Source organism: Bombus bifarius, unplaced genomic scaffold, assembly GCF_011952205.1.
Source record: "Bombus bifarius isolate JDL3187 unplaced genomic scaffold, Bbif_JDL3187 scf7180000009243, whole genome shotgun sequence".
Lineage (NCBI taxonomy): Eukaryota > Metazoa > Arthropoda > Insecta > Hymenoptera > Apidae > Bombus > Bombus bifarius.
This window is the reverse complement of record NW_022884989.1, coordinates 5,666,897-5,694,789: the sequence shown is the minus strand read 5'-3', so window position 1 is coordinate 5,694,789 and position 27,893 is coordinate 5,666,897. Positions and strand designations below refer to the sequence as shown.

The following is a 27,893-nucleotide window of genomic DNA, read 5'->3' as shown; positions in this document are numbered from 1 at the left end:
CCGAGCGAAAATTCAAAGTCGATTTTCTCGAAAACAAAGCCTCAAACGAAAAATTTTTATTGTATATTTTCGACTTCTTTTTTCGCGTAGAACCACCCCCTGTCCGCTTGTACCGCCTGTTACCAAACACCCAGTATATATATATATATATATATACTTAATTTCGTACACTATTTGTTGTACAATGCGATAATGTGATAATAAAGCGTTTCTTCGCATCATTTTAATTATTTAATAAAATATTTAAAATAATTCAATTACAAAATGGTCTTTGTTATAATAATTATTTGTAATATATTATTAATACGTAGTTAGCCGGCTACATACTTTACGTCATATTATCTATGTTGTATACTTTTGTGTAATATTTAGTCGGAACACGATATCATCATATTTTTACAGATAGATAAAGCAATACACAATATACGCAGTAGACATATAAAAAGATTTTATATTATGTCAATCAAAATTCAATCGCTAAATTATACTTGATTTATACAAGTTGCTGGAATATGGAATCGTTCAAAACGTTTATGGGTATTTTTGAAAGAGCTGTTACAGAAAGAAACAGCACAAATTTAACGGAAATTTTGAAGGACAGTAAAAAATACTTCCAAAATATAGCAAAAGATGATAGTGGTATGTAATAAATCTTATTATATATCATAAAGTATAGATCTTATTTTTTAATACTACAGTAAAATATTGTATTTATTTTGTAGGAGAAATATATGTAACTGTATTTTAAATACTAACATTTAATATTTGCAATTTTTGTCTTTAGAATTGATGCTATCTATATTATTTGATGAAAAGAAAGGTTTACTTTCTTTTCTTAATAACGAACTTGGGAAGTACAAACCTGAGAAAGGTTTTGATACGGCTGTTAAAGAAGCATTTCATCTTCTTGAATTTATCATAGAACAGTTCTGTGATATATTTATACCATATATAGTTGGAACAAAGGTATAATATGAATGTTATTTCATGGATATTTACAGACCACATTAAAGCTTTGTTTGTTTGTAGAATGTATGCCAACAGGCACTTAAAACACGTTGTTCAGCACTTATTCAAAATGCTGCTTGCAGCACATTTAATATGTTAATAGCAAATTTTGAGGAATATGAAATCGAATTAGATAAAACTGTAAAAGAATTTGTATCCTTATTTCGTTTTGTTAACATTAAAGGTAGAATTAGAATATATAAACAAATTTATTTTACATGTAAATAATTTAAAATTATAAAGACAATAGTTTTAACTTTTTACAGAAAGAAGCTTATTATTTTCTGTACTTGGAACAATTGCAAAACATTGTCCAGAAGTTTCAGAGGCACAAGAATATCATATAATCTTCCAACAGTTAAGGAATGATTTCATCAAGCAGGTATATTTTATTGTTTAATATCTTTGAAGAAAAAATTTTTATTCTTGCATTGAAAATTTTAGTATAATCCACAAACTATGTCCCATTCACTTGATATATTTCAAGTATATTTGGATGCTTTTTCAAATATATTGACAAGGCTTACGGAAAAGATAGAAAAGAAGTATTATAAGGAACTATACACATGGGTCAAAGAATTAAGCAATCCACAAAAATACTCAGTTAAAAAAGTTTCAATGAGATCTGCAATTAATTTGTTGTCTAGACATATAGATTTATTTGGTGATCTTGTTTATTGCGATTACAAATACTGGTATGATTTATTGACAAATGTGGCCCAAGATAAAAATGTAAAATGCAGTCAATGTGGACAATATGCTTTAAGAAAATTTTACAGAGTAATTGGACACATCTTAAAACACAAATCATCTGAGGGTGATAAAGCAATATTCCTGGTAACTATCTATTTTGTAGAATAGTTTATATAGAATTTGACAATATCTATAATATTTTAATATTTATTATGTTCTAGTATTTTAAAAATCTTTTCGAGGAACAATTAAAGAGCAGTCATCATGTAAATTCAAATATGCTTTGTTATATTATATATGGATTTAGTCAAATAGCTGCACCATGTAAGATATATCTTACTAATAATGATGTGAAAAATATGTTTTCTTTGATAGCTAATTGTGCTATGCCACTTTGTTCAAGGTATCAATTATATATTTGCTTTTTTTAAGTATTTCATAATATAAATTTATTAATGCCCCTAATTTTGCAGGGATGATATAGAAAAAATACACTTGGAAAGTATTTGCAATTATCAAGAAGCTCTTTCAGAAATAATATTACATACATCCGATCTTTCAATTGATCAAATTAATATGATCACAAAGCTTAGTATTCTTTTAATTAAGAGATTTCCTGAATTCCCTGTATCTAATCAGAATTTTGCTGTATCCTTATTGGTAAATACGATCGTTAATATTATGACAATTAATAGAGATCTGTTAGACGAATTTTTATATAATTTAAGTAAGTATATATTTGATAAATATTCATAAATGAAATTTAATATTTTAGTATTTTTTACATAATGTGTTTAAATATTTAGTTTATAATGGAGTAGTGTGGACCTCTTTGCATACTTTATTTGTTGATGCTGAATTACAACGAGGATTGAATAATCTGTCAGAACGACCACTGTGCTATAAAGATTATTTGCCTTTGTGGTTACAACTTTTAGATCAAAACAAATATAGCAAAGATTTCAAATATAGCAGAGAAACTGTACAATATGTAATTGATTCAACTATGCATGTGGGGATTGCATTAATCGACAAATTAAATCTGTGCACAAAAACGAAAGAAGATAATATATTTTCAGATGTAGCCTTTTCTCAAATTGCTGAAAATGAAGCAGATTTTCGAACGTTCGTTAATATCGTAGATTTATACGTCGATATAATTAACAGTTTAGACACCTCTTTATTCATAAATACAATACACAAATTCTTACTAAAAGTTATTAGTAAATCTCACAAAAATCATTTAGTGTCGGGTTTTTATAAATTAGTACACGCAATATCTAAACATATTTGTGAGTTAAGTAGCGATGAGATTGAAACAGAAACATTAGAAATGTTAAATAAGTATATAATGAACGTATTGAATTTGATTCCTACATTTTCCAATGAATTGTTAACTACATGCGTGCACTTAATTTTAGATGTACCAATGTTATATGTAGAAAACATACTAAACAGTACAATTCCAACATTTAAAATTGCCTTTACAGTTGGTATAAGTGACTTTGAATTAGCTTGTAAAGCTTTAAACACATTAGAAAAATGGACAAATCATTTTGATAATGAAATCACAGCTATGTTTTTACAAGAAATAGTACCATTTTTGGAACCATATTTACACAGTGGTGAAAGTTCTGTAGAATTTCTACAAGATATCATAAAAACTGAGCGAAAAGTTATTAAACGAATAATATTAAGAGACGATGAGAACACTTTAGAAAGATTTCAAATGAGAGTTTTGTTGTTTATCGCTTCGCTTGATACAAATATAATAATGGATTTCATACATAAAAAATCTATGAACACAGGAGCTACTTGGGATAAGAAAGACTTACTCAAATACTCATTGACCTTTTCTGATACACAAGTGGATATCCATTTTGATAAAATTTTGCCCAGAATAATATTATTGGCTCAAAATTCTGGGGATAGACGGACGAAGGTAATTGCCTGTGAAGTACTTCATTCGATAGTAATGTACGTTCTTGGTAAAACATCACAATACTTAGTATCTAATCCAGATCGATTCGTTTCTCTCTACACAATGTTATGTCCAGCCTTACTAAATTTGGGCTGTGATTACGAAGAAGCAGCGAGACAAATTTTTTATCCTTTAATGCTACAGCTAACTCACTGGTTAAGCTCAAAATTTATGCTCGAATCTCTGACTACTACATATTTTCTCGATTTGCTGTTCAAAGGTCTATGTGATGAAGCCAATTCGTCTCTTAGAGAATTTTCTGGGATATGCTTGAGCGAATTTATTAAATGGTCCATAAAACAGTCTGATAATGCTGCAATAAGTCAGTCGAATATTTATAAAGTTATAAATAAAATAACGAATTTTGCTCTGCATCCTTCTACCTCTAAACGAATAGCAGGCGCAACGGCTTTTAATCATATTTATAGCATTCTACGTGAAGATGAGAAAACTGTATCTATATATTGGTTGGAAATATTATACAGTTTCATTAAAAGCTTGGATGGTTGTAGTGACCCATCAATCATTAATGCTCTTAATCATGTTGAGAGAGTTCTAATAGCAAAAAAAAATCTGTTAAACGCAGAACATCATAATCGTAGGAAACCTTATGAATTTGAAGGTTCAACTTTAGTCGATGCTGTAAAGTGGTTGCTCACACAATGTGGTTGTTTAGATCAACATTGTCGGATAAAATGTATGGAACTAGTTGTAAAACTTTCTGAACATGTAGCAGATTGTGACTCAGCTAAAACAATAATAAATAATTATATCGATACATACGGAATTGAAACGTTTAATAGTATAATTTTAAGTCAATTGCCAAAAATAGAAAATCTACCTGTTAATGGCATACTGCCTTTTTTAAGGAGTTTGGATTGTTACATTTGGTTAATAAAAGGCGATTTATTGAATATGCAATGTTTATTTGATAATTCAAATTCGCAAAAAGATGAAATTTTCAATTGTGCTAGGAATTTTATTCATGTGATGAATAGAATTAAAATAGAGAATAAGGAAGATAATTTAATAATATTATCGAAAGAGATTGAAGACCTACAAACATTGCAATGTAAAGCAATATTGAATATATTCGATTTTACACAAATTTTATTGAATTTTGATGTAAGTAAATTATTTTGTAAAAAATTTTATATTAAGATTTTAATTTTTCATTTTTCAATTTCAGGGCAATTTCATTCCAGATTTCTTCTTCAATAAAGATTTTTTTGAGTTAATTGCAAAATGTATAATGTGCCCACAAGTAATAGGGTTTGATTTAAAAAATCTTGAAATTACAGAAGAACTTTTTGTAATTATGGGAAACTTGTTACAGTCTATAATGCATAAAAATAATATTTCTTTGTTACACCTACTTAAATGTGAATTATTGATATACGTGGAGAAACATATATACGATTTTGTTGTATTAGATAACATTATTTATGGTAAAAAGAATTTTACTGAACTTAAACAATATGTTCGGGGTTTAAGCTTTTTGGATCGTCGTAACATCCTTAATCAATTAGATAAGGTATATAATACATATACATAATATTGCTTTTTCAGTACGTCATATTATTTACAATTATTAATATTGTTTTATAGATGAAAGAGTTGATCAATCGACAGGATACAGTTACACGTATTTTCAAGGCGTTAGTAAGAGAATCATTAGGAGAACTTATTTATGTAACTATAAAACCATCAGCAAAAGATTATCTAGAAATTTTAATGGAATTTTCACTTATTCATTACGAGGTATATTATCCAAATATACAAATAGAAAGTGTTACATATTGAAAATCTTTTATCATCATATTGAAAATATTTTATAAAATTATATTTGCAGTTTTCAATGACAAGGATGTTAATTGAATTCATTGAAAATGATACAATGCTTGGATCAGGTGATAAAAAAATGAAACATGGTGTATATTTCTTCAGTACATTTAAATGCGAAATATTTAGATACATATTAAAGGATATAGAAAAATCTATCGAAATATTTAATGATTTACTGCAACGAGATCCGTCTACTCTTCTAATGATAATGGAGCAATTATTTCTGTTTGTACAACGATATAAAAAGGAGTTCCATGATTGTGTAGAAGTATTAGTGGATACAGTTATTAAAAAATTCACAATATTTGAAAGTGTAATAAATAATTTAGAAGATAGACGACAAAAATTAATAAATATTCTTGGTATTGCAGTCCATTTGAAGCACAAACCAATAGAAGTATCATCTTTAAGTAAAGATTTTTATATGTGGATTCTTAATCAGCTAATGGACAATTTAGATATAGAATATAAGATATATATCCTTCATAATTTTCTGGTTTGTCTAACTGATATGACTGATACAAAACCAGAAGTACTTGTTATTTTACGTAATTTGAAGAATAATAGACTCGATGTGTGTCCAAATGATTTTTCTCAGAAGAATGTGAAAGCTTTAAAAATTACCAACTGTTTCCACAAATTGGTAATGTTATTACCAGTCACTAAATCGGTGATAGTATTTGAAACCATTATTTTATTTGCAACTGGTATTGCTAAATACCTGTGTAATGAAACAACTAATGAATATTTACAAAAGTACTTTGATTCTATTACCACTGATTGTGCTGTGAAATCTTTGCAAGCAGCATACAAATTATTTATGAACTTAACAAATGAAAGGTTTGATGTGTTACAAAGATTTCTTTTACCATCATTTGAATTTTGCAAAACTACTGAAATAAATAAATTCTTTGAAACAAATATTAAAGAAATATATACAGTTATTTGCCAAAGTTTGGTTGGAGGTACTTCAGATATAAAACAACTTATGGTATCAAAAATAGGATGTTATGATCTTGTTGCAATTATGTTTGCAAAATTACAAATCTGGGACATAGATAATGCTGAGAGTGTGATTACTCGAAATGCTATTGATAATGTGGTTACTGGAAAAGAACTTTTACATAGTTTATACAGCAATGCGTTAAATGTACGTATGTTAAGGACACATGAGCCTGAGCTTAAAGAAACAACAAGATTGTTGCATTGTTCTGCATATAATTGCTCCATAGCCATTGTATCTAATATAAAAAAGGATGAAGACGCTTACGCAAGTATTTTTATTGAGAACAGGAAAAAGGAGCAATTGATTTGGGAGAATATTGTAGATTGCCAGAAGCAATATAATTTTCAACAGACAGTTGCTGAAAATCCAAAGTATCGTAAAAGATTAGTTAATATAAGAAAGAGAATAAAACAAAGGCAAGCATCTAGTCATTACTCATATATATATAGTTATGATTTATCTTCCTGTAGTTTAACTGAAGATATAAATGCTTACGATTTTAATGAAACCATAATACGAAATAAACATGATAGTACTGATAAAAAGGAAAGCATGAGTTTAACATTTGAAAATGATGAACTAAATAATCATGAATGTATGGCTTCCATTTGTGGAGTTCTGAGTCATATGATAGAAGAAAAAATATCTGTACCACCTACTAATGACACTATCACAGTGCCAAAATGGTTAAAATGTTTTCTTAGTTCTTTTACAACAACAAATTATAATAATGTCAGATTGTTTATGTTAAAAGTTATCTTGAATATGCAGACTGTGTTTCAGCCTTATGCAAAATTTTTCCTTCAGCCAATAATGCATGCAACATATTCATACTTGAAGAGAAATCAATTAAATTATATTATTGTTGACGTTATAGAAATGTTAATTGATTGGCAAACTTCTTCTCAAAGATTAAACGAATCTACATTTAATCAAAATAAAGATGAAATTCAACAGCTATGGGAGACATTGATTCAAAAGGTAATAGTAACGAAAACCGAGAAAATTTCTAAATCTATTTATAATTACAACATGAACATGGTAAAAACTGTACTCGAAGTATGGCATCCTTATTTGAAGCTACCTAAAAATTTAAGCGATAAGATGAGTACTGCACCCGGAGCTACAGTATATTTAATATTAATCTGTTTCATTAATGGCATGGGATTAGACATTATTCAAAGAAATGATATCTTAGAATTTCTGGAAAGATCTTTAAAAAAATGGCAGGATGATGAAGAAACAATTTTACAATGTTGTGAATGCTATGGTTTAATCTTGAAATCTCTGAACGATGATAATACATTAGCAAACAAAAGGTGCGCTATAATTGATACAATTCGAAGTATATTGAGACAGATGCAAACGAAATGCGAGAACAGACAGATGAAATGCATTCGTGCATTATGTAAAAATTACCCGATTGCGGCAATGGATTATTTTGATTTTGTTAAAAGAAGTGTATTTAGAGTAGATTTTCAGGGCAAGTCAAATGGTTTAGAAATATTTTTATTATGCATACCAAATTTTACTACAGATCAAATAGTAAAGGAGTTAGCTCACATGAAGCTTCATGATTTATTAACAAATAAAATTTTACCCTGTGAGAAAATAACATTAAAAATTATCCATTCTTTAGTTTATGTCCTTCCTCCTCCAAATATACTGTCATTTATAACATTAGTACCACCTTATACAAAGCATAAACTTTCTGAATATAGAGAAATCGCTTATAGTATATTTATAAATATTTATAAGAAATACGCAGGGGACAGTTCTGGAAATAATGAGATAAAGGAGTTAATGCAGATCAGCAAAGAAATATTACTTAATGGTATATTGGATCCTACTGAAACATTACAAGAAATGATACTAAACTTTTGGACACAAGATGCAAAATTAACAAATACTTGTAAAGAAAGGTTGCTTGAAGCAGTAGATATATATACTCCCAATGCTGATCAAAATTTCTTACCATTCATATTTTTACTTATTACAGATCTTATAAAGAAATCAAATAATTATACACAAAAGATATTTGAACCTTTGCATGATTGCAGTTATAGAGACTACAAAATAGCTCTCTTATGGAGGACAAAGAATTTTGGATCAAAGGCTCCGCTTTTTGCTCCATCCTTAGCTAGTCAAATGAATCAAACATTCACTCAAATGAACACTACATTATCATATATGTCCTTTGATTCTACATACACGACATCGCATAATTCACAATTAATGCTTCAAGCAACTCAGGAGCTTGATTTTGAGCCGACTTACGTTAACGATACATCTATTGCAATGTCTATTAATCTAGGAGAAGATAATACATTTGAAGTACCAAAAGTACCGCAACCTGCCTACAATAAAAAGTCGAAACGATTTTTAAGCAGTGCAAGTGATATTTCTGCAGCTATAAGACAGAAAGAGATTAAAAGAAATATACAGCATGCGGAAATGATAAAAGACGAAGGCGTGCGGCAAAGAAGCAGTGTAAAATTGTATAGAAAGTATAGAATTGGTGATTTTCCAGATATTGAAATATCGCATGCTACACTGATCGAACCATTGCAACAGTTAGCAAAGAATGATCAGTTGATTTGTAAAGATTTAATAGTTAATATTGTTTGCTCATTAATTGAAAACTGCAGACAGAGTAGTTTTATAGGAAAACTTGTAGACAGTATGGAACATATTATGGAAAATGAACAAAATAGTAATTCCACTATAACTGCAATTTTAGAAATATTATTAAATGCTTCTATAACAGATTGTTCACCAGAAATCATTACGAAGGCCTCGAGGTCGAATAGTTTAAACTTCCTTGGATCACTTGTTTTAGAGGAAAATTTGATTCATGAGACAAATATTTATAGGCCACCTAAAAAGAAAATACGACGGAAACATGCGGATGACTCATCCTCTAAATGGTTGCTTTTAACAAATCTTTATAAATCTATGAATGATGTTGATACAGTTCTTAGCATTTTTCAAAATCATATTACAAATAAAGATATGCAAGTATGTATATAAATATATTTATCTTGTAGTAAATGATGATAATGAAATTGATTATAATATCCTTTTTTAAATCAGTTCTCTCAAAATTTTAGATCGCATCATTTGCCCAAGTATCTAACAAATGGGAAAGAGCAAAGCTAGCATATGAAGAGGCTTATGGAACGGAATCAGAATTAATGAAGGAGCATTGTCTTCAAGGCTTGTTTGAATGTCTAAGTAATTTATGCAGCTGGCATGAAATTGACAGGCACATAAAGGGCAAGCTTGATAGAAATTTAGACAACATTTGGAATAATCCATGGAAAGATTGGATGTTCCCCTGGGTGTTTGATGTTCATGTCCGTAAACTGATAAATGAAGACAATACTGAGGAATTCCAAAATGACTTCAAAATCATGGAATCTTGGCTGAATGACACGACAAAGATAAAACACATGAAACGATTCTTTGGGGAAGAATGTTCGATATTTTTTTTGCATAATCAACTAGAAGTTGCCCGTGAATTTTTATTGAACTCTTCTGATGAGATAAGGGAACAATGGATCAAACTTCATCCGCTTTCCACACAATTAAGAATTTGCAAGTTACAGAAGTTGCGAATCATCAACGATGTAAATAAATTTATAAAAATTTTGAAATCGGCTGAATCGTCGCGCGATTTAAACGAGATATTAAAGTTCTGGGATAACAGTATGCCTTCATCACTAGACGCTATACTCCCATGGGATAAATTAACGTCTTATAGGACTTATTTTATTAATAAATTACTTGATGACAAATTGAAGGAATGGAATGAGAGTTTAATACAGAACGATTCAGACAGTAATCCTGATGAAAACGAAAATTCGATTACGTATAGACTGCGCACTATTATCTTTGATATGAGATTGAAGATGGTCGAGGCATCGATAAATCAGAAGAACAAATACATAGCAAAAAATTATTTACGACAAGTGGAACAAAGTGTAGTAGCTCCGTCAATCTTTTTCAATGAATTTTTATTATTTTGTGGAAAATTGAAATACCTGATGGGAGATACTGAAACGGATATGAAAAAAAAGCTATCACACTACTCTTCTTCTTGGAAACATTGTCACGATCTTTTACGACAAAACTCTATTGTTGATACTACGAATGTTAGTAGTCGGAAGCAAATCAGTATGATAGCATCGAAGATCATAAAGTTTAGTGAAGAAAATGAAACATTCGCAGAATTGTTAAGAGAAAATACTATAATTTTGAAAGAAATAAACGCCGAGAATAATGAGTTATCTAGCATTAGAAATACACTGGAAACTTATAGCTTTAATAATTTGAAAACATGCTGTGATATGACGACTAAGAATATTAAGGAATGTTATTTCAGTCTTGCGAAGTATTGCTATGACAGATTATTGCATGATACACATGATATTCAGTTAAGTAAAGAATTTATTCACTCTATATTGAAAGCAATGAGTTATGGATCTCTTGAGGCAGCCCACTATTTTCCCTGTTTGTTAAAACCTGAATATTTCAACGATCAAGAAACAAAGGATATTTTTATGAAAGAGATTGAAAGTATTCAAATTTGGCTGTTTCTCTCTTGGCAAGCCCAACTATTTTCCCATTTAGGAACGTCAATTGCTCCTTTAATTATACCTGTTCTTAAACGGATTGTTGAGACTTATCCTAATGCAGTTATTTACACATTTCGTTTGACAATGGAGACAAACCCTGCTCTCTTAAATGAAACTAGTACTTATGAAATTCGACAAATCCTTTACAATAGACCGGAAATCGATCGATTCTTGACAGCGCTGCATTATGTAGTCAAACCAGAATTATATTTACGACACTATTTAATTGAACTTAGAAAAAATTTATCTCTGGGAACAGCTACAGCTATAGATATATTTCTAAAGAAAGTATATCCAAATCTAAGAGAGAACAAACATGATCCAAAACCAGGGAATATCTTCAATAAGATTGCATCCTATAAAAATATGATAAAAGAGTTAGAAAATAAAAAAACTGAAGAAATTAAATTATGTGTGGACAGAATAATCGAAAGAATTAAAATATCACTTATTAAAAAAGATAATAATAAAAATAGATTGCAAGATTACAGTCCATGGTTGTGCAACTTTCCTGAAAGAGATGTAGAGATACCTGGTCAGTATACTGGCAATAGAAAACCTATGCCTCAGTATCATGCAAAAATTTTAAAGTTTGACTCAAATATAAGAGTTATGTGGTCAATGCGCAAACCTATTCGGATTACTATGATTGGTAATGATGCAAAGGACTATCATTTTCTGACAAAATTTGGAGAAGATCTACGACAAGATCAAAGATTACAGCAGTTGTTTACTATTATGAACAAGACATTACAAATTGACGCAGCTTGTAGACAAAGACAATTATCTATTGATACCTATCAGGTGAGTACTTTTTTAAATAATTCATAGAATATTTAAGAATAGTAAAAAGTCAATATTAAAAGGGAATTAATTTTTTAAATGCAGGTGATTCCCTTGTCTAAAACAGTGGGTCTTATACAATGGGTAGATAACACAAGATCTTTGCAAGAGTTAATAAATTTCACACTGTCAAAGCAAGAGATAGAACGACACGATTCTATAAGTAAACTCTATCAAGAATGGATTCAAAACGTTGCTCCTTCTAAACAGCTGCATGAAAAATACAAGGAAGCAATAGTAAAGTACAACGCCTCAGAAGTGACTAATAAAATGAACGAATTTATTGGTAAAACCGAATGGAACAGTTTACGCAAAACATTGACTGTATTATGTCCATCCATAGAAAGTTTTATTACAATGCGTCGAAATTTTATTACTTCGTATGCTACTATGTGTATTGCACATTGGATCTTAGGCATTGGTGATCGGCATTTGGAAAACACCCTTATCGTTATCGATTCAGGGCGTTGTTTAGGTATCGACTTTGGGCTAGCCTTTGATGCTGGCGTTGACCAAAGAATACCAGAATTAATGCCTTTTCGCTTAACACCCCAAATCCTAGGCTTATTGAAGCCTTTCACCGAAAAGGATCTTTTGAAAACGATAATGATACATACATTACAAGCAGTGAGAAACGATCAAGGACCTATTCTATCTTGTATGGACGTTTTCGTTCATGAACCTTTGAATTGGACTGAACACGTTAACAAAGCATTAAGAGAAAGTGAAGAAGATGTTATAGGTAGTTTTTAATTATGTATAAGATGAACTACTTTAATTCTTAAATAGAGAATAGCACGTGACTACTTTTATTTTATGCAAATTATAGATGTTAAATGGGTACCAATAAGAAAGATCGAAGCAGTTACAAAGAAGTTGAATGGGATTAAACCATCTTTGATTACACTAGATCAATTAAAAGAACAACATCATGATAAATATTTCGATAGATATTATGCTATAGTTACTGGGGATGATGACATCAAACGAACACGAGCAAAACTGAATGGCTTTTTAACTCCTGAGGAGCAGGTAATCCTTTAAAAAATTTTATTGTTGTGATCATTTAGCAATAAGGTTCTCTAAATTTTTAGATCGAATGTTTGCTGGATCAAGCAACTGATTTAAATATTCTGGGTCGTACGCACGTAGGATGGAAACCGTGGCTTTAAAAGATGTAATTAAATTTATATTTTTATAGTATATATTTATGATATAATTTCGAATATAATGTAGTTTTTCTTATGAAAATAGTACTTTTTAAACTATTGCTTAAATAAGAAACTAATGAAAATAAGTCAATTTCTTTAAAATGTTTATGTTTGTAAGAATTAGAATTTTGTAATATTTTTAAATATATTTTATACACTTTCCTGCATTTTATAATTTATTATGCGAGTAATTACATTCTTACTTCTCTGAAGTAATAATAAATTTTAATTTTTAATGATTGATCGTTTATTAAAAAACTACGATATTTAATACAGTATTATATTGTCTTCACATAATTTTTAGCTTTTTGTTGAAAACGTAATTACATTACGCATCAGTATTATTAATTTTTATATTCGCAATTTTTAAATAAATTGCACTGTAAATAGAAGTTGTAAATTGTAAACATCTAAAATTTCTCCATGAAATTATTAAAATTGCTGATCAGATAAACTGCTAAATCAGGTAAAAATATAGAATTTACAATTTACTTTCTTCATTTAACAACTATTCTATAATACTAACTTTTGCATACAATAAATTATATTCACATTAAATTATCTCCGCTCTAATGAGCTGAATCGTCAGTTATAATTCGAAATAATATAATGGCATTCCATTATACAAAATTGAGATCCTTAAAAATTTTTGTTTGTTTAAACTTGTTTAGTGAATTTTTATAGAAATTAACTTTTTGTATTTCAAAAAGCGTTTACAATATTTGCGGTATAATATATTACAATAAGTCATCTGGTAATTATTCAACATTGCTGCAGCTGATCTTGCAGTTGCGCATATCGTCCTTGCAGTACGCGTTCTCGTTCAGTTTGTCTATTAACATCTTCCATAAGTGCATTTACTCGTCTCGGCACGGCTGCTTCTTCCTGTGTTTGTAAAAATTTGAACGTTGAAAGCTCTAAATGTGCTTGTTCTATTTGTTCCCATAGATCATGTAATTGTTTTGTTAATACTTGTGCTCTAGTCTATAATAAAGAAAATTAGTGTATTAATTAATTATATGTACATATTTTAAAATATGTATCTTTCGTACTGAAAATAAGATCACCAACCTGGTATCCACCAGTAAGGACTTTTAATTTTTTTTCCATTCTTGCTGCCCGTTTGGCTTCACCAGTCATATGCATGCGATTCTCTTCTAACTTTCTTTCGCATGCTTCTACTCTATCTTTTTTTGAAGCTAACGTTGCTCGCGTGTATCGTTTTTGTGTTTCCAGATATAATATCTAACAAAGAAGCAAATAAATATATTTATCAAGTCAAAAATGTTTTAAGCATGGAAAATATGTTGGTACCTCTGACAAACATTCTTCCCATACAGTTGTATAAGAATCCGAACTTAGTTCTCCATGCGCCATACCTTCTTTTACTACACCCATTTCATCAGTTAAAAGCTTCTTTGCCTACATGAAATGTTTATTAAAATTAAGCAGCATTATAATTTCACAATAAAATAAAAAATATCTTACAGCAGCAAGTTCTTCTTTCTCAAAATTAACGTATGGATGTTGCTCAAGGTAAGCTTGAGCTTGAATTAATGAATTTGAGGAACCTTTACGATTTTGTTGTGCCGGATTTTGTAATGCGTCATACTGTAGCATGGTAATCATTTCTCTTTTAATCAGTTCTTCTGCCTAGAATCATATTCATTAATAGTTGTTATATGATCGTTATATACAGGGTATTAAAAAAACCCATTCAATATTTATGTAATATATACACACTATACTAAATTGAGTCTTAGTAAACATAAAAAAAATGTTTATATCTCGGAAACGGTTGAGCTTTTAACCTATGTTTACTAAGGTTTTTTTACACAGTATAGTGTGTTCTATGTACTAATATTGAATAGTTTTTTTTTTAATACCATGTATATAATTATTATGTACATCATACATATATTTGACGATTATATGAACATACCCTTTGCAAATCTGTTAATGGAGTATCCATAAATGGCCTCAAAATATTCATATTTACATCAACTGGTCGTGGTAAATCTCGTTGTATAACTTGCGACCTCCTAGATAATTCCTTTTTTCCTGTAAAACAGAATACAATATTAATACATAAATAATTTTTCTAGTAAAGAATATACATTTATACTTCAGCGATAATGTATTATATACTTTGTTCTATTAATTCTTGTTGTTGCCTAGCATCTATATCAGCTTGATCTTCTACAATTTCCGTCGTGGTTGAAGTAATATCTTCGTTTTTTGTTTCACCTTCAGGAACTACTATTTCATAATCATTACGCGGTGTTGGAAGCGCACTCAATCCAGCACGCAACTGTTCCTTTACTTGCTTTTGAATTAACGGAGTCTCCGACCCGTCCATATTTTCATTTGGATTAATGCTGAGCTTATCACGAACCGGTGTAGCTGCTAAAACTCCGTTTTGCGTTCGTGTAGATGCTGGTGTGTTAAATGAATTAGCTGGAGTTCCGTCACTACGCTGCGATCGGAATGGCGTAGCCAAAATTGTGTTAGGAGTTGCCACAGCGTTCGTGGAAGGTACAACACCAGTAAAATCAGAATTATTTAATGGAGTATTCAATCCACCTGTGTGAAAAATAAAGCAATGAAATTAATATTTTAGATATATGTTTTTTTCCACATACAATTACACCAACCTTTTAATGGAGTATCAACATGAGTAAGAGCCATAACATTCTGAGCTTCTTGAAGTATTCTATCTGCAGCAGCTGGAGTACGTGGAGTTACAGCTGCATTAGTTGGTAAAGAATAATCAGCCAATAAACTATCTGATAGTGTGATACCACTTTCTGTTGCAACTTCACGAGCAACCTATTACAGATAACATAAAATATAAATTCTTATATATTTTACACAAAATAATAAAATATATTAACTAGATACCTCTGATGCTCTACCAAGCTTAACTACTTGCTGTAATTCTTGGTCAGATATCTGTGGTTCTGGTAAAACAAGTTTACTCCTTTTTTTTATTGGCTCTTCATTATTCAACATTCCCATTGGGATATCGTTTTCTTTACGTTGTTTCAACTTCTGCTTGTCTTTTCTGCGTTCCATTTCTTCCTTTTCTTGTCTCAATTCGCCATCTAAATGTTGCTGTCTCATTTTTGAGAAATCAATGGCAAGCGGATCTACATGCTCATTAGACGTATCATAAAACCCGGGCGCTGGTCGTTTCTCAAACGGAATCTCAGAATTGTAATTAACGCCGCGTTTGCGCTTATTCTTTTGTGATACAGTAATACCAGCAGCTCTCAACTCTCTACGTTTTTGTAAAGCAGCAAGCCTACGAGCTTCCTCTAACTGTTTCTCTCTGGCTTTACGTTTTGCCTTTTTACCCTGTGTGTTTGCAAGTCTGGCACGTGCCTCAGACAACATTTCCAATTCTGAAAATTACTAATTTTATTGTTCTTACATATAACAGGAAATAACAGTCTGTAAAATGGAAAGCTTACCATCTTCATCCATGTCCTTAGGGTCAGGCCTAGCTGGTTTTGTTTCAGGGTTTGGATCAATTTCTCCTGGTTTTAGTTTACGAGGATCATCTGCAGCATCATCTCCCTCTTCCTTTTTTTGAGCTTGATCCCTAACATGGTATAATAGCAAAGAATGTAAAACTCATTTTCAGAAACATGTTAGTTTAAATTTATAAAATACATTTAACTCACAGCAAATATTCGTAACGTTCTAAGCATTGTGCAGCTGTACGTCCTATAATTGGCGCAATTGTTCTCCATTGGGTAGGCATTAATTTTGCAAGATGAAGAAGCTTTTCGTCTTCTTCTCTGCTCCATTCTGTCTTTTTTATGCTTGGGTCTAACCATTCAAACCAACGCGCTTTGCATTGCTTAGCAGACTTTCTATGTAAAAGAGATGCTATTCGACTCCATTGATTTTTGCCATATTTCATTACAGCAGCTTTTAAAATCTCATCCTAAAAATATAAAATATTTACAGAAAAAACTATCTCTGATATAATCAAAATGTAAATACAGGTTAGAAATCAATCTTCACCTCCGTATTCCGCCAAACTCCACCTTTTATCATAATACGTGGCATTTTTTATATATTTTTTAATACCATCCAAAAAGTAATAAAAATTGGAAAATTTTCACTGATTATCCCTATTTATTTGATAATTAATAACAACCTCATTGGAACTATAAATTAGCGACAGTAACATCAAAGAGGAAATTGCGATGTCAGCGACACCAGTGGAAAGCGGCGATAAAAATATTAATACAATTTTTTTAAAAGCAAATACAGAATAGAATCCAACATATATATATCCAATAAAAATGCTCTTATGATTTTGAAGAATAGTATATGCTTATAGAAAAAATAAAAGATCTATAAATTACAGATAAAATATTATAATATATAGAACCAGACAGAACTGAGAGTTTATTGAACTATGTTTTATTGTTCAATAGTTAATTAATTAAGACAATTAGCTCAAATGTTTCGTAACGTCTGATCTTCTGATTAAAGTATAAAGAATTATGTAAAAGACAATAACAAGCTAAACAATTCGTTATGTACTTAAATATGTATTTAAAACTGATTCCAGATTTCAAATTGGTTTTGAATTGTGAATATAGTTTTAAATATAGAGGTAATTTAAGGTGTACAGCATAGCATTACATGCACGATAAGCGGACTGTAAATTATTTATTGTTATAATAAATGTGTGGACTATATGTAAACTTCAGAGAGATTTTGGATATACATATATATTCAACATATTCAATACACGCATGAATTATACATACAATAAATAAGAAAATATTTGTTCAGTAAATTATATCTGCACAATTTGAATCATAAATATCCTGCAGTAACTCATTAATGTACATGTAGTAAACAAATACTTAAATTTATTGCTGACGTAAAATATTTTTCATATACAGTACTTCTGTACATGTTATTTTTTTATAAATTATATTAAACATTAAGAACACACATATATACATACTATAACTTAATTACTGAAATAATGATTAAGTTAAATCTTTTCCGCTTTTTTAGATTTCCTTTTGGTATCTCATATTTAGGAATAAAATTATAATACTTATAGTTATATATTTCTCATATATACAAAGTCTCATATTAACTGGTGGAATATTGATATTTACAACTTACATGGTGAATCTAAGAATTTAATTTATTTTTTATATATTAGCAACATGCATAGTTTTTACAAAATCAATATCTTCTTTTACTAAATATGTACCATTGCTTTAATTATTTGAATTATTACTTATTTGTTTTTATAATTATGTTTTTGAAACATATGTTAAATAAATAGTATTTAATTGTGTTTTTTATGTTATATTATATTTACATTATTTTTGTTTTTACTCCATTATGTTTCATGTGAATAATTTCATACAAATCAATTATACAAAACAAATATAAGTGAATATATATATACATATATACATTCATTCAGTTACTAAGGCAGTGAATTGATTATTGTATCATTTATATTATATTCAAGCTGCAAATAAGTAAATAATAAAGATTTTAGGCATGAATAATGCAATATATACATATAAGTATGTATATATATTTATATGCATGCAACATGTGCATATAAACCTAATATATATTATTATATATTATACAATATTTATTTACAGTTTTCAATAATAAGTTACTCTTTAATTAAGAAATAAAATCAAATTTAATTGAAAAATGAAATTGATTGAACTATTTACAATATGATAACATTTTTTTTACATTAATCGATAATTCTTCTTGTCATTACAAATTTAGAATATTTATATTATTTTAATGCATAAGTACAATATACCATTTACATCAGCTTCATTAATGATATGTGAAAAATAATACTTAATATAGCAAATTGCTTTTGAATTTCAAGGCTTCCAACTGAGAAAACTATCCTGTATATATATTTGTTTAAATATGCTATGTGCAGTAGATTGTGGAGCTTTACGATTACGTTGAGCTTCTAAAATGTATGAAACCTTTTCTCTTGCTTCACTGCGAGAAATATCACCTCTGAGACCCAATAATCTGACTAAATGATCTTCAGTCATATCTGGATATTTTTCAACCAAAGAATGTAAATCAAGAGAAAGAATTTCCGAATCTTCACAACGCAATACCTCCGCTAGTCGCTTGATTATTTCAAAAGGAGAATTAAAGTTCCCTACTTTTGGAGCTATTCTATCAAAGAAATTTTTTAATTTATCTGCTTCTGTCATTATTTTTGATGTACATGTTAAGCATTCATCATATGTTTTTAAAGATATCTTTCTTTGTAGCATTGCAGAAATGTAACGTTTTGCAATGAGATTTTGTGCCTCTGTAATAACATATTCAAAATTTTTTGGGCACAGGTGATTATAATCTTGAAAATAATCTTCTAAAGTCACACAAATGGTTTCTACTGGGATAGGGGATGATAACCATTTAGGAGTAATTAAATCTTGAAATTGTAATTCTAAATCTAAGAAAGATTCTTCTAGTAATATTGCTGCTGCTTCATTTCGTAATTGTTGATAATTTGATAACAAATTTTCGAATTTCACAGTAGCATCTCCACTAGCATTAGAAACCCAATACAGCTGTTTCATTTGCTGTGCTAATTCTGTAAATTGTAAACAATTATTAACAACTGTAATCATATGATGCGTAAAGTAAGGTACTTGGCTTCTATCCTCAAAATGTTTGTTTTTAAATTCCAGTATTGCTTGTTTGTACATAAATCCATATTTAATTACTTGTTCAATGCACAGGACTATAGCCTGTGCTGTTAATTCAATGCTAATTGTTTTTGTAACTTGGAGATTTTGATCAATCATTTGAAATATAATCACAGGTGCTGCTGTGTGATAGTATGTTTCTTGAGTGCTTCCTTCTGGTAATACACCACTCCACCAGTCTACTTTTTCAGTTTCCAAAGTCTTTTTCATCCAGTCTTCATAATTTTGACACATATTCTTCAAATATTTCTCTTGCAGATCATTTATAATTTCAAGACTCAACAAAGGGCCTATATCACTTGTATCAATATTTAATTCAGGATGTTGCATTAATTCTGGGCCAGTATAAGTATTCATAATCCATGATAATAAAGATACATATTCATTTCCTTCCAAGCCATTGGCAATTATGTCCTTCAAATGTTGTGATAAACTTGTATGATACATTTTAACAAAAGTTCTTACAATATTATACCAAGGTGGAAAACAAGGTTCACAAAGAGTTTTAGCAACTCTCAAATCTTCCAAAATTAAGAGTCTTGTAAGCTCTAAATACCTAACTAACCACATTTTGTTATCCACTCTTTCCTCAACATGCGTTCCTTCAATTCTATTGGCTACAGATTTTTCTAAAACTTTCATTGCCATATCTTTCCACTTTTTAGGTCTTCCTGGTGGCATAAATCCACTTTGTTTATGTCTCTGAATAGCAAAATGATCTGCTTTCTCTTCTCTTTCTATAATTCTCAATGCTGTGACTATAACAGTAGGTTCTTTTCTCACTGTGTTTAATGTACGACTTAATACTAATCTAATTTGTTTCTCCATTAGTTGAGAAAGCATTTCAACATCCTCTAAATAAGCTTTTAACATAACTGTATCAGCTGGGGACTGATTTGGAAGTTTGTGAAGTTCATACAACAAATCATCTCTTGAATTTTCAAGATCCATAATAATCTGATGAGCATACAGTAGATTCCCCTGGTTTATCCACTGTTTAGTCATTTCAACGCTTTCTGGTAAAGTAAACGTATGTTTCAAATTTTCTTTGGCAGTAACATACTGAGAGTGACGCATATTCTCTTCTTGAACAGCTTGCAATTTTGCACTGAGTTCTGGAACTTTACTGAACAATTCGCCAATATCATTTAGATCCTGTTTTATAGAAGCGCTACTCTCTAAAGAACTCTGAAGCTGTTCAAAACCTACACGAACTCCATCTAATTGACTTTGCATTGCAGTTTTGAGCATAGTTTCCACAGAAGCTTTCTTCCGGGCTATTCTACGTTTGTACATATCAATTTTTTCCAATTGACCTGGTCGTTGCAATAGATTACACCCATATTTTGTTGCCTTTGCCTCTGCTTCTTCCTCCAATTTTTGCAAGTCTTCCATTTTCAAAGCCATTTTGTTAATGTTTTATTTTACAAACTATTATTTTACTTTACACCTTCCGATAATTATACAAAATTAGGAATAACGACTTTTACTTAAATAGATTCATTTAAAGGAAAGCATGCAGATTATTTTGACATTTATAAAACCTTGGTTAGGCATGTACCTTAAGATGCGTTTATATTGAATAGCTATCTTGTCAATTTTAATATAATGTGTTTTCAACATTGTAGTGCTTTGTAAATGCGCACTGTCGTATTTTCATGTGTTTATGTTCAATGAAAAACAAGGATTTGAAGAAAGTCAAAAAAGTTTGTCGTTGTCATACTATCAAAATAAGACATCATAGTACTTATAGAATTTTAAGTCCAATTCAAAACTACAAATGCATTTTTTAAAAAGATTATCAGGAATAATCAACCTACATTACAAACGCTATCCAATGAGATGTTTAACCTCCAAATCGTGCGTAAATGTAAAAGATGAAGTAGAACAAAAGGGTAAATAAATAACTTTTATTCGTGATATTATATAATACTTTAGTTTTTACGAACTATAGAACAAATATATGTTCTTAGTGCATAATCATGTTTGTACATTATTTCAGAAAAAAATATTTTGGTAGATCATTTTGAAGAAATTTGTATGATTGGTATAAACCGACCAGAAAGGAAGAATGCTTTAAATGTTGCTGCCGCACAAGAACTATTGGATGAATTAGATAAATTTGAAAATGATGAAAATTTTTTAGTTGGTATCCTTCATGGTATAGGAGGGAATTTCTGTAGTGGTTATGATCTTAAAGAAATTGCACAATATGATGGAAAAAATGAGGAAGTTTTACCTCACTTTGGGCCATTGGTAAATTAAGTAACTGAAATGTAAAGTAGATTATGTAAGTGCTAGGATAATAACTTTTCTGATATGAAATGTTTATAGGCTAATAGAATTGAGTTATGTAAAAAACCCTTAATTGCTGCTATAAGTGGATATGGTTTAGGAATAGGCTTTGAACTTGCCTTAATGTGTGATCTCAGAGTAATGGAAGAAGGTGCAGTATTAGGATTTACAAATAGACGGTTTGGCATACCTATATTATGTGGTGGTACTGTCCGATTACCTGCTTTAATTGGTTATTCAAAAGCAATAGAACTGATATTAACTGGTCGTTACATCCAAGCAAAAGAGGCATATTCATGTGGTTTGATTAATCGTTATACAACTACTGGCAATGGTGCAGTTTATTTTGCAATAGTAAATAATATGTATAGATACATCAAAAGACATAGTGAAATTATATAATTACAAATTTTTTACTTATAGTGTTAGGCACTACATTAAATTTGGCAAAATCATTTGTGAAGTTCCCGCAAAAAACATTGCTTGCAGATCGTGCTTCTGCACAGTTTGCAACATTTTCTGCTAAACAATTAGAAGAAGCTATACAATTTGAGAAAGATAATGCATCTCATTTACTATTTGAAGAAGGAGTTGCAGGAGCAAAAAGGTTTGTTACAGAAGGATTAGGAAAACATGGAAAATTTTATAATATTACAAAAGTAGAAACTAAGTTTGAGGAATTTGATAAAGATCTTTTATAAAGATCATATAAAAGTACTTATTCCTAAAGACTGCTATATGCATAGGAACAAATGATACAAAATCTCATATAACTGTTATGTAATATACATTTAAAATGTATCTAAATTTTCTACTATGATTAAACTCCTTTACTATGAATACAATCACGTTATTTTGTGTGTAATACTCCCTTTCTTTAAAGAAGATTTAGCAGATAAATTTTTCTTAAGCAAGGCATGAGATTTTAATAGTATATCAGTGCATCTTCTTGCTGCTTTTCCAGTAAGGAGTGGTGTTATATTAATCATTTGACCATTTATATCTCCTGTGTAAATAATATTCATTGAAAATAATATTTCACATAATATTAAAAACTTACGTTCAAATGTAACTATTAGATATGTTAAATCCACTTCAAAAACATCAAAACCAGATATGTATGGTTCAAAAATGGAAACTTTCCTTAATTGGCAGTTAATTTCATCACATAAATCAAATTCAGCTAAAAATGTGCTTTAATATATTCATTAAAAAAGTAAATACAAGAAAGTTAAAATATAACCTACTCACTTGTATCATCTAATCCTATTATATCTCGAATATAATTCAATATTAACTTAAGTGGACAATTAATATTTATTAAAATTTCTTTATCTGCTTCCTCCAATTGTGTATTTTCCTCATTATTAGTAACAGGTACTGTGAAATAAATATACACAATATAGTATTCATTTAACGAACATTATTTAATGAAAATATTATTACTAGAATATTTGATTCGTATAATCGACATCATGTTACGATTGTCAATATTATCAACTTTGCATTTAGTAAATTTCGGAATATTAAGGTATGAATAATGGAAAAGGAAATTAACAAATTGGCTTGATCAAATTTGTTCTACGCATTCTCTTCGCGAAGGATACAAGGTTAAAATAATCGAAAGTCATTCGATATTTCATTGGTATACAGTTCTTGCATTGAATTTTCAAATTTGATAGTAAATCATATGATCAATTTATTTATAATATATAGTAGCTCGAAATTTGGAACAAATCCGAAAATTACATAGAAGATATTCTGTGCAAGTATACATTTTACGATCACATAAGTATCTAAACGGTCAATTATTTATCACATTAATAAGTCTCAATATTCAGTAGGACCATTTTTAATCTTTATTATTTGTTTAAGATGCTGTGTACTATATTTTTTTATTAAATATACGTTTGCTTAAAATGTTTGCTATTATAATAACATAATCACAGGATCGGCAAAGGAATCGACATAGAGATCATTGGATTCAATTCGTTCATAATATTTTTCGTCATCTATACTAAAGCTGGTGCATCGACGTAACAATATGTGTATTGGACATGCCGTTAATGATGGGTCGCAGATTTCCTCCGGGCGGTCGTCGACGCGTTCATTCGGCTGGAATTTCAAATAATCGTGGAATTTCATATTCAAGTTGAACAACGACCGTCCATAGGTTTAATTGGCGAAAGTAATGCGAGCCGGCCAACCACCATCGAGCCGGTTAAAGCTGTGTGACGAAACGAGTGCAGGTGGCGGTGCATTGTTGCGCAATCGTTCATATCCCTCCTCCTCCTCCTTCTTGTAACCAGGAGTCAGGACGAGAGTCCCCTTGGTAACCAGAAGGCCTTCCCCACCAAGTGCCTTCCTCCTTGCACGACCTGGTGAATGTTGCGCGTACTTAAATCTACGCGATCATCTCCGATCGTCTTTTCCTAGGATTTGCTTTTCTTCTCTAACTTTTTCTATCGATTGGTTACGTTTTCCTTTCGTTAGATACGCGTTAGGATATTCGATTTTGAGATTTAACTGAAGAAAGTAATTAATATTTGAAGAATTGCAGCAATTTTATTAATGATTAATAATTATGATATTAATAATATTAGTAATTAATATTTGACCAATTGTCGTGTATGTATGTACATATTATTAAGCAATTTATTATAATTGTTATGTTTTTACAAGAAATAGAAAGCATACAGTCCAGATAAAGACTTCAAGTATCAATTACAAAAGAAATAATTGGAGAAATGTCAGCTCGGTGAGATCTGTACATACATACGTATAAGGAAGAAAAGTGTACATAATTGCAAGTTGGAATTATACTGGAGAATTTGAGATATAAGCTTTAATTTATTTGAGTAATTTAAAATATTCTTTATATAGTTCTTTGTCTTGTAATATGATGGATTGTAAGATTCAGGAATTATTATTTGATTGAGTATTATTTGATGGGAGTTATTACTTGATGGGTAAGGAGAAAAAGATAACAAGTCCCACGAGAATACTTTATCGAGAAAATAAAATTTTAATAATTCATATTTTATTGTATTTTTTATTTTCTACTTTATTCAGTTTCATTTTAACAAATTTAAGTTTTATGAGAATTGAGTGTAAACTTCATTTTGTCTAAAATTTTTCTCAATTTTAACAGAATAAATGTTGAGTAGTATTTGTGAAAAAGGGGTGGAACAAGCATTTTCAATGTATATTCGCAAATGATAATAATAAGCAGACAAGACAAGGAAGAAATGTGCAAAGGGCGGTTCCCAGGATCTTCTTTCTGATTAAACTTGTCGTGTACGTGGCATTTGAGAGGATGATGCCAGAGCCTTTCACGAATCACCAGTCGATTCTACGGTGTGTTATTGTTGCTGACGAACTCGTGAAACAAAAGTTGCCTTTGTTGGGAGAGGCGAATCGATGCGTTCATGTTCTTCACGAGGAAGCGAGGTGTGAAAGTCGTACATATTTTTAATGTTCCTAATAGTTTCTATCTTTTATTACTTATTTTACGTTTCCTCATTTATAGGATTATATAAATATATTATTATTATTAGATTGTAACATAAATTTACCCTGCTTCTATATTTATTATATAAATGGAGAAAACTGGAGGATTATAAGTTACAACCTTATATTTTGGAAATTTTAGATTCTTTCGTAGATATTTAAACACCTACAGAAACTTTTCACAAATATATTATATGCGTTATACAAAGCATTTTGAAATTTCATTAACGTTGTAATGAGATTCCACTATTGCGATTATATCGCTGAAATTTGAAACAAATTTGAAAACGTACATAGAAGCTATACGATGTTTAGTGTAAGTATATATTTCGCAAACATAATAAAAGTATTTACACAATTCTTCGTTATGTTAATAAGCTTTTATGCTCAGTGAGCTCATTTCTAACACTTATTGTATTATATTTTCAATAAATACATACATTTCCGGATCGGTTTCAAATTTGGCAAATATGAACATGATTAGACTACAGATTTTTACGCATTTATGAGAGAATAAAAAATGTAAAAATGCACAGAAAGTGTATATTGTGCAAAAATATATAAAACATTCAAAGTATCATTCTACTTCAGTTCTATTTCTTTTTAATTATATTCTTAAAAATATGAATTCGTGGTCTAATCATCACAGTCGTGTCACGTTACAGTGTCAATAGAATTTCAAAAAGTTTCGTATAGGGCATATAACATATTCATAAAAGCTTTCTGTTCGAATACTTTCGTCAGCCACTGTACTTATCCCTAGCCTTTTTGCAGCTCAATAAAATAACGAAGCTTAAACAACCTGTCTAAAGCTGCCTTCCACCAAGCTCGCCACGGGAAAACGGAGTTGAACCGTGCAATTTTCATGTGCATACGCTGAAAAAAAGGCGCTCATGGTTCGCGGCGGTCACTTCAGCTCCTTTGTACGCTCGGTACCTGTCCATTCTCTAGCCGGCGCTGATCGTATCTGCATGCCACTTAACCATTACGTTTTACGAGGTGGATGGACATAAAGTGACTCCTCGTTCCTCGTCCAGCAACAGGTTACATCGTTGTCCCGCTTTACCAGACGACGAATATTTTTCTTCTTCGCGCGTGCAAACAGGATCGTCCGTTCTGCCGGTATCTGTGAAATTTACCACGGCTGTTTCAGCGCCTGGACACATCCTGTTGGATCGACAGGCCGCTTCTATGACCGGCTAGCGAATTTATGCCGCGTTTCACAGCCGACGAATCGATAACCGGAGGAGAGTTAGTTGGAGGAAGGTAGAAACGATCGCTGCTGCTGCTACAGGGCCTGTTGGAAGGTGTTTTAACGCGGAGAATATCCCACCCTTGATTTCAAGGTGATACCACTGAGAAATATTTGATTTGTTTTTAAAGATGTGAATGATTGTTTTTCTCATATAATGACTACGCAAATTTATATTTTTATGAACACAATTAGAGAGGCAATGTAGATAGAGATTTGCTTTGGTTTTAAATTATTATAATTTTGGATACTTTTATGTACCAAGTTTAAATCGATGATGAATTTGTTTGGATGCGAGTATCGGTTTGAATCAATCATTTTGCAACATTCATCGAGCTCTTTGAACGATACATGGATAGGAACGGTGAAGTTTTCTGATTTTTTCGAAATTTTTACATAAACGGTGTTTCCTAATTCTACGTATACTTTTATTTGCAACGAGAATAATATTTTAACTTATTGATAGTGTTGTAGTGATCGAGAATGTCTATCGAAGAACTTCCGAAAAAAGTTTTCCATCAACGACGCATTCAATATCATTTAAGTGCAGAATGATCGGTGAATTAATTCCCGATTATTAACTCCAGTTGATTAACTAATTATTGGTTACAACCGCGTGCAGCGAAATAACACGCGGTATTCGCATACAAATTATTATTCATTAGTGGATGTTATACATGTTGTGTCGCTGTTATAACGAGAGTTGGGTTAGTTGCGTTTCGTTCCGGTAGTTTTACTTGTATCTTTGATTGCTGTCGGAATGCAGTCGTTTTCCGGAAAGGCGACTATTTGCTTTTATGAAGTTTTAAATGCACACGACACGCTGCGAACGAATCGATCGGAATGTCATGGCTATTCAT

The 27,893-nt window shown here is 30.3% G+C and overlaps 4 protein-coding genes across 5 annotated transcripts; 2 read left to right on the top strand and 2 right to left on the bottom strand.

Moving 5' to 3' along the window:
• The first annotated feature begins 164 nt into the window (after positions 1–164).
• On the top strand, positions 165–14,235 carry LOC117214816 (DNA-dependent protein kinase catalytic subunit-like). Its single transcript, XM_033461165.1, has 16 exons — positions 165–639; positions 785–966; positions 1,030–1,192; positions 1,275–1,390; positions 1,453–1,845; positions 1,923–2,104; positions 2,175–2,428; positions 2,508–4,807; positions 4,872–5,216; positions 5,291–5,443; positions 5,535–9,551; positions 9,644–11,974; positions 12,059–12,755; positions 12,843–13,045; positions 13,108–13,190; positions 14,002–14,235. Exons 1-15 carry the CDS (start codon positions 513–515, stop codon positions 13,183–13,185), a joined length of 11,541 nt encoding a protein of 3,846 aa, XP_033317056.1. The 5' UTR covers positions 165–512; the 3' UTR covers positions 13,186–13,190; positions 14,002–14,235.
• LOC117214817 (cell division cycle 5-like protein) lies at positions 13,544–17,301 on the bottom strand. Of its 2 annotated transcripts, XM_033461166.1 has the most exons (11): positions 17,257–17,301; positions 16,911–17,176; positions 16,698–16,828; positions 16,126–16,628; positions 15,879–16,053; positions 15,373–15,807; positions 15,167–15,285; positions 14,713–14,877; positions 14,539–14,646; positions 14,296–14,469; positions 13,544–14,208 (listed from the first exon to the last, which is right to left on the bottom strand). In XM_033461166.1, exons 1-11 carry the CDS (start codon positions 17,299–17,301, stop codon positions 13,987–13,989), a joined length of 2,343 nt encoding a protein of 780 aa, XP_033317057.1. In that variant the 3' UTR covers positions 13,544–13,986. The 2 variants fall into 2 exon arrangements, with proteins under 2 accessions (XP_033317057.1, XP_033317058.1); XM_033461167.1 differs by lacking the exons at positions 16,911–17,176; positions 17,257–17,301 and having other exon boundaries at positions 16,126–16,638.
• Positions 17,302–18,958: 1,657 nt separating this feature from the next.
• Positions 18,959–21,537, bottom strand: LOC117214818 (exocyst complex component 3). Its single transcript, XM_033461169.1, has one exon. It carries the CDS (start codon positions 21,381–21,383, stop codon positions 19,125–19,127), a length of 2,259 nt encoding a protein of 752 aa, XP_033317060.1. The 5' UTR covers positions 21,384–21,537; the 3' UTR covers positions 18,959–19,124.
• An 81-nt stretch (positions 21,538–21,618) lies between these two features.
• On the top strand, positions 21,619–23,419 carry LOC117214819 (short-chain-enoyl-CoA hydratase-like). The gene is made up of 4 exons (XM_033461170.1): positions 21,619–21,871; positions 21,979–22,232; positions 22,311–22,605; positions 22,695–23,419. Exons 1-4 carry the CDS (start codon positions 21,757–21,759, stop codon positions 22,970–22,972), a joined length of 942 nt encoding a protein of 313 aa, XP_033317061.1. The 5' UTR covers positions 21,619–21,756; the 3' UTR covers positions 22,973–23,419.
• The last annotated feature ends 4,474 nt before the right edge of the window (positions 23,420–27,893 follow it).

Bases quoted from the DNA above. Each gene is read 5' to 3' on its own strand.
- LOC117214816 (XM_033461165.1), top strand. From the start codon at position 513: ATGGAATCGTTCAAAACGTTTATGGGTATTTTTGAAAGAGCTGTTACA. The intron at 5,444-5,534 runs GTATATTATCCA...TTATATTTGCAG, and splicing joins TTTCACTTATTCATTACGAG to TTTTCAATGACAAGGATGTT. The intron at 12,756-12,842 runs GTAGTTTTTAAT...TGCAAATTATAG, and splicing joins AAGTGAAGAAGATGTTATAG to ATGTTAAATGGGTACCAATA.
- LOC117214817 (XM_033461166.1), bottom strand. From the start codon at position 17,301: ATGCCACGTATTATGATAAAAGGTGGAGTTTGGCGGAATACGGAG. The intron at 16,629-16,697 runs GTAAGCTTTCCA...AGTAATTTTCAG, and splicing joins TAAGGACATGGATGAAGATG to AATTGGAAATGTTGTCTGAG. The intron at 14,209-14,295 runs GTTGGTGATCTT...TCTTTATTATAG, and splicing joins TCCTTACTGGTGGATACCAG to ACTAGAGCACAAGTATTAAC.
- LOC117214818 (XM_033461169.1), bottom strand. From the start codon at position 21,383: ATGGCTTTGAAAATGGAAGACTTGCAAAAATTGGAGGAAGAAGCAGAG.
- LOC117214819 (XM_033461170.1), top strand. From the start codon at position 21,757: ATGCATTTTTTAAAAAGATTATCAGGAATAATCAACCTACATTACAAA. The intron at 22,233-22,310 runs GTAAATTAAGTA...AAATGTTTATAG, and splicing joins TACCTCACTTTGGGCCATTG to GCTAATAGAATTGAGTTATG. The intron at 22,606-22,694 runs GTGCAGTTTATT...TTTTACTTATAG, and splicing joins TTATACAACTACTGGCAATG to TGTTAGGCACTACATTAAAT.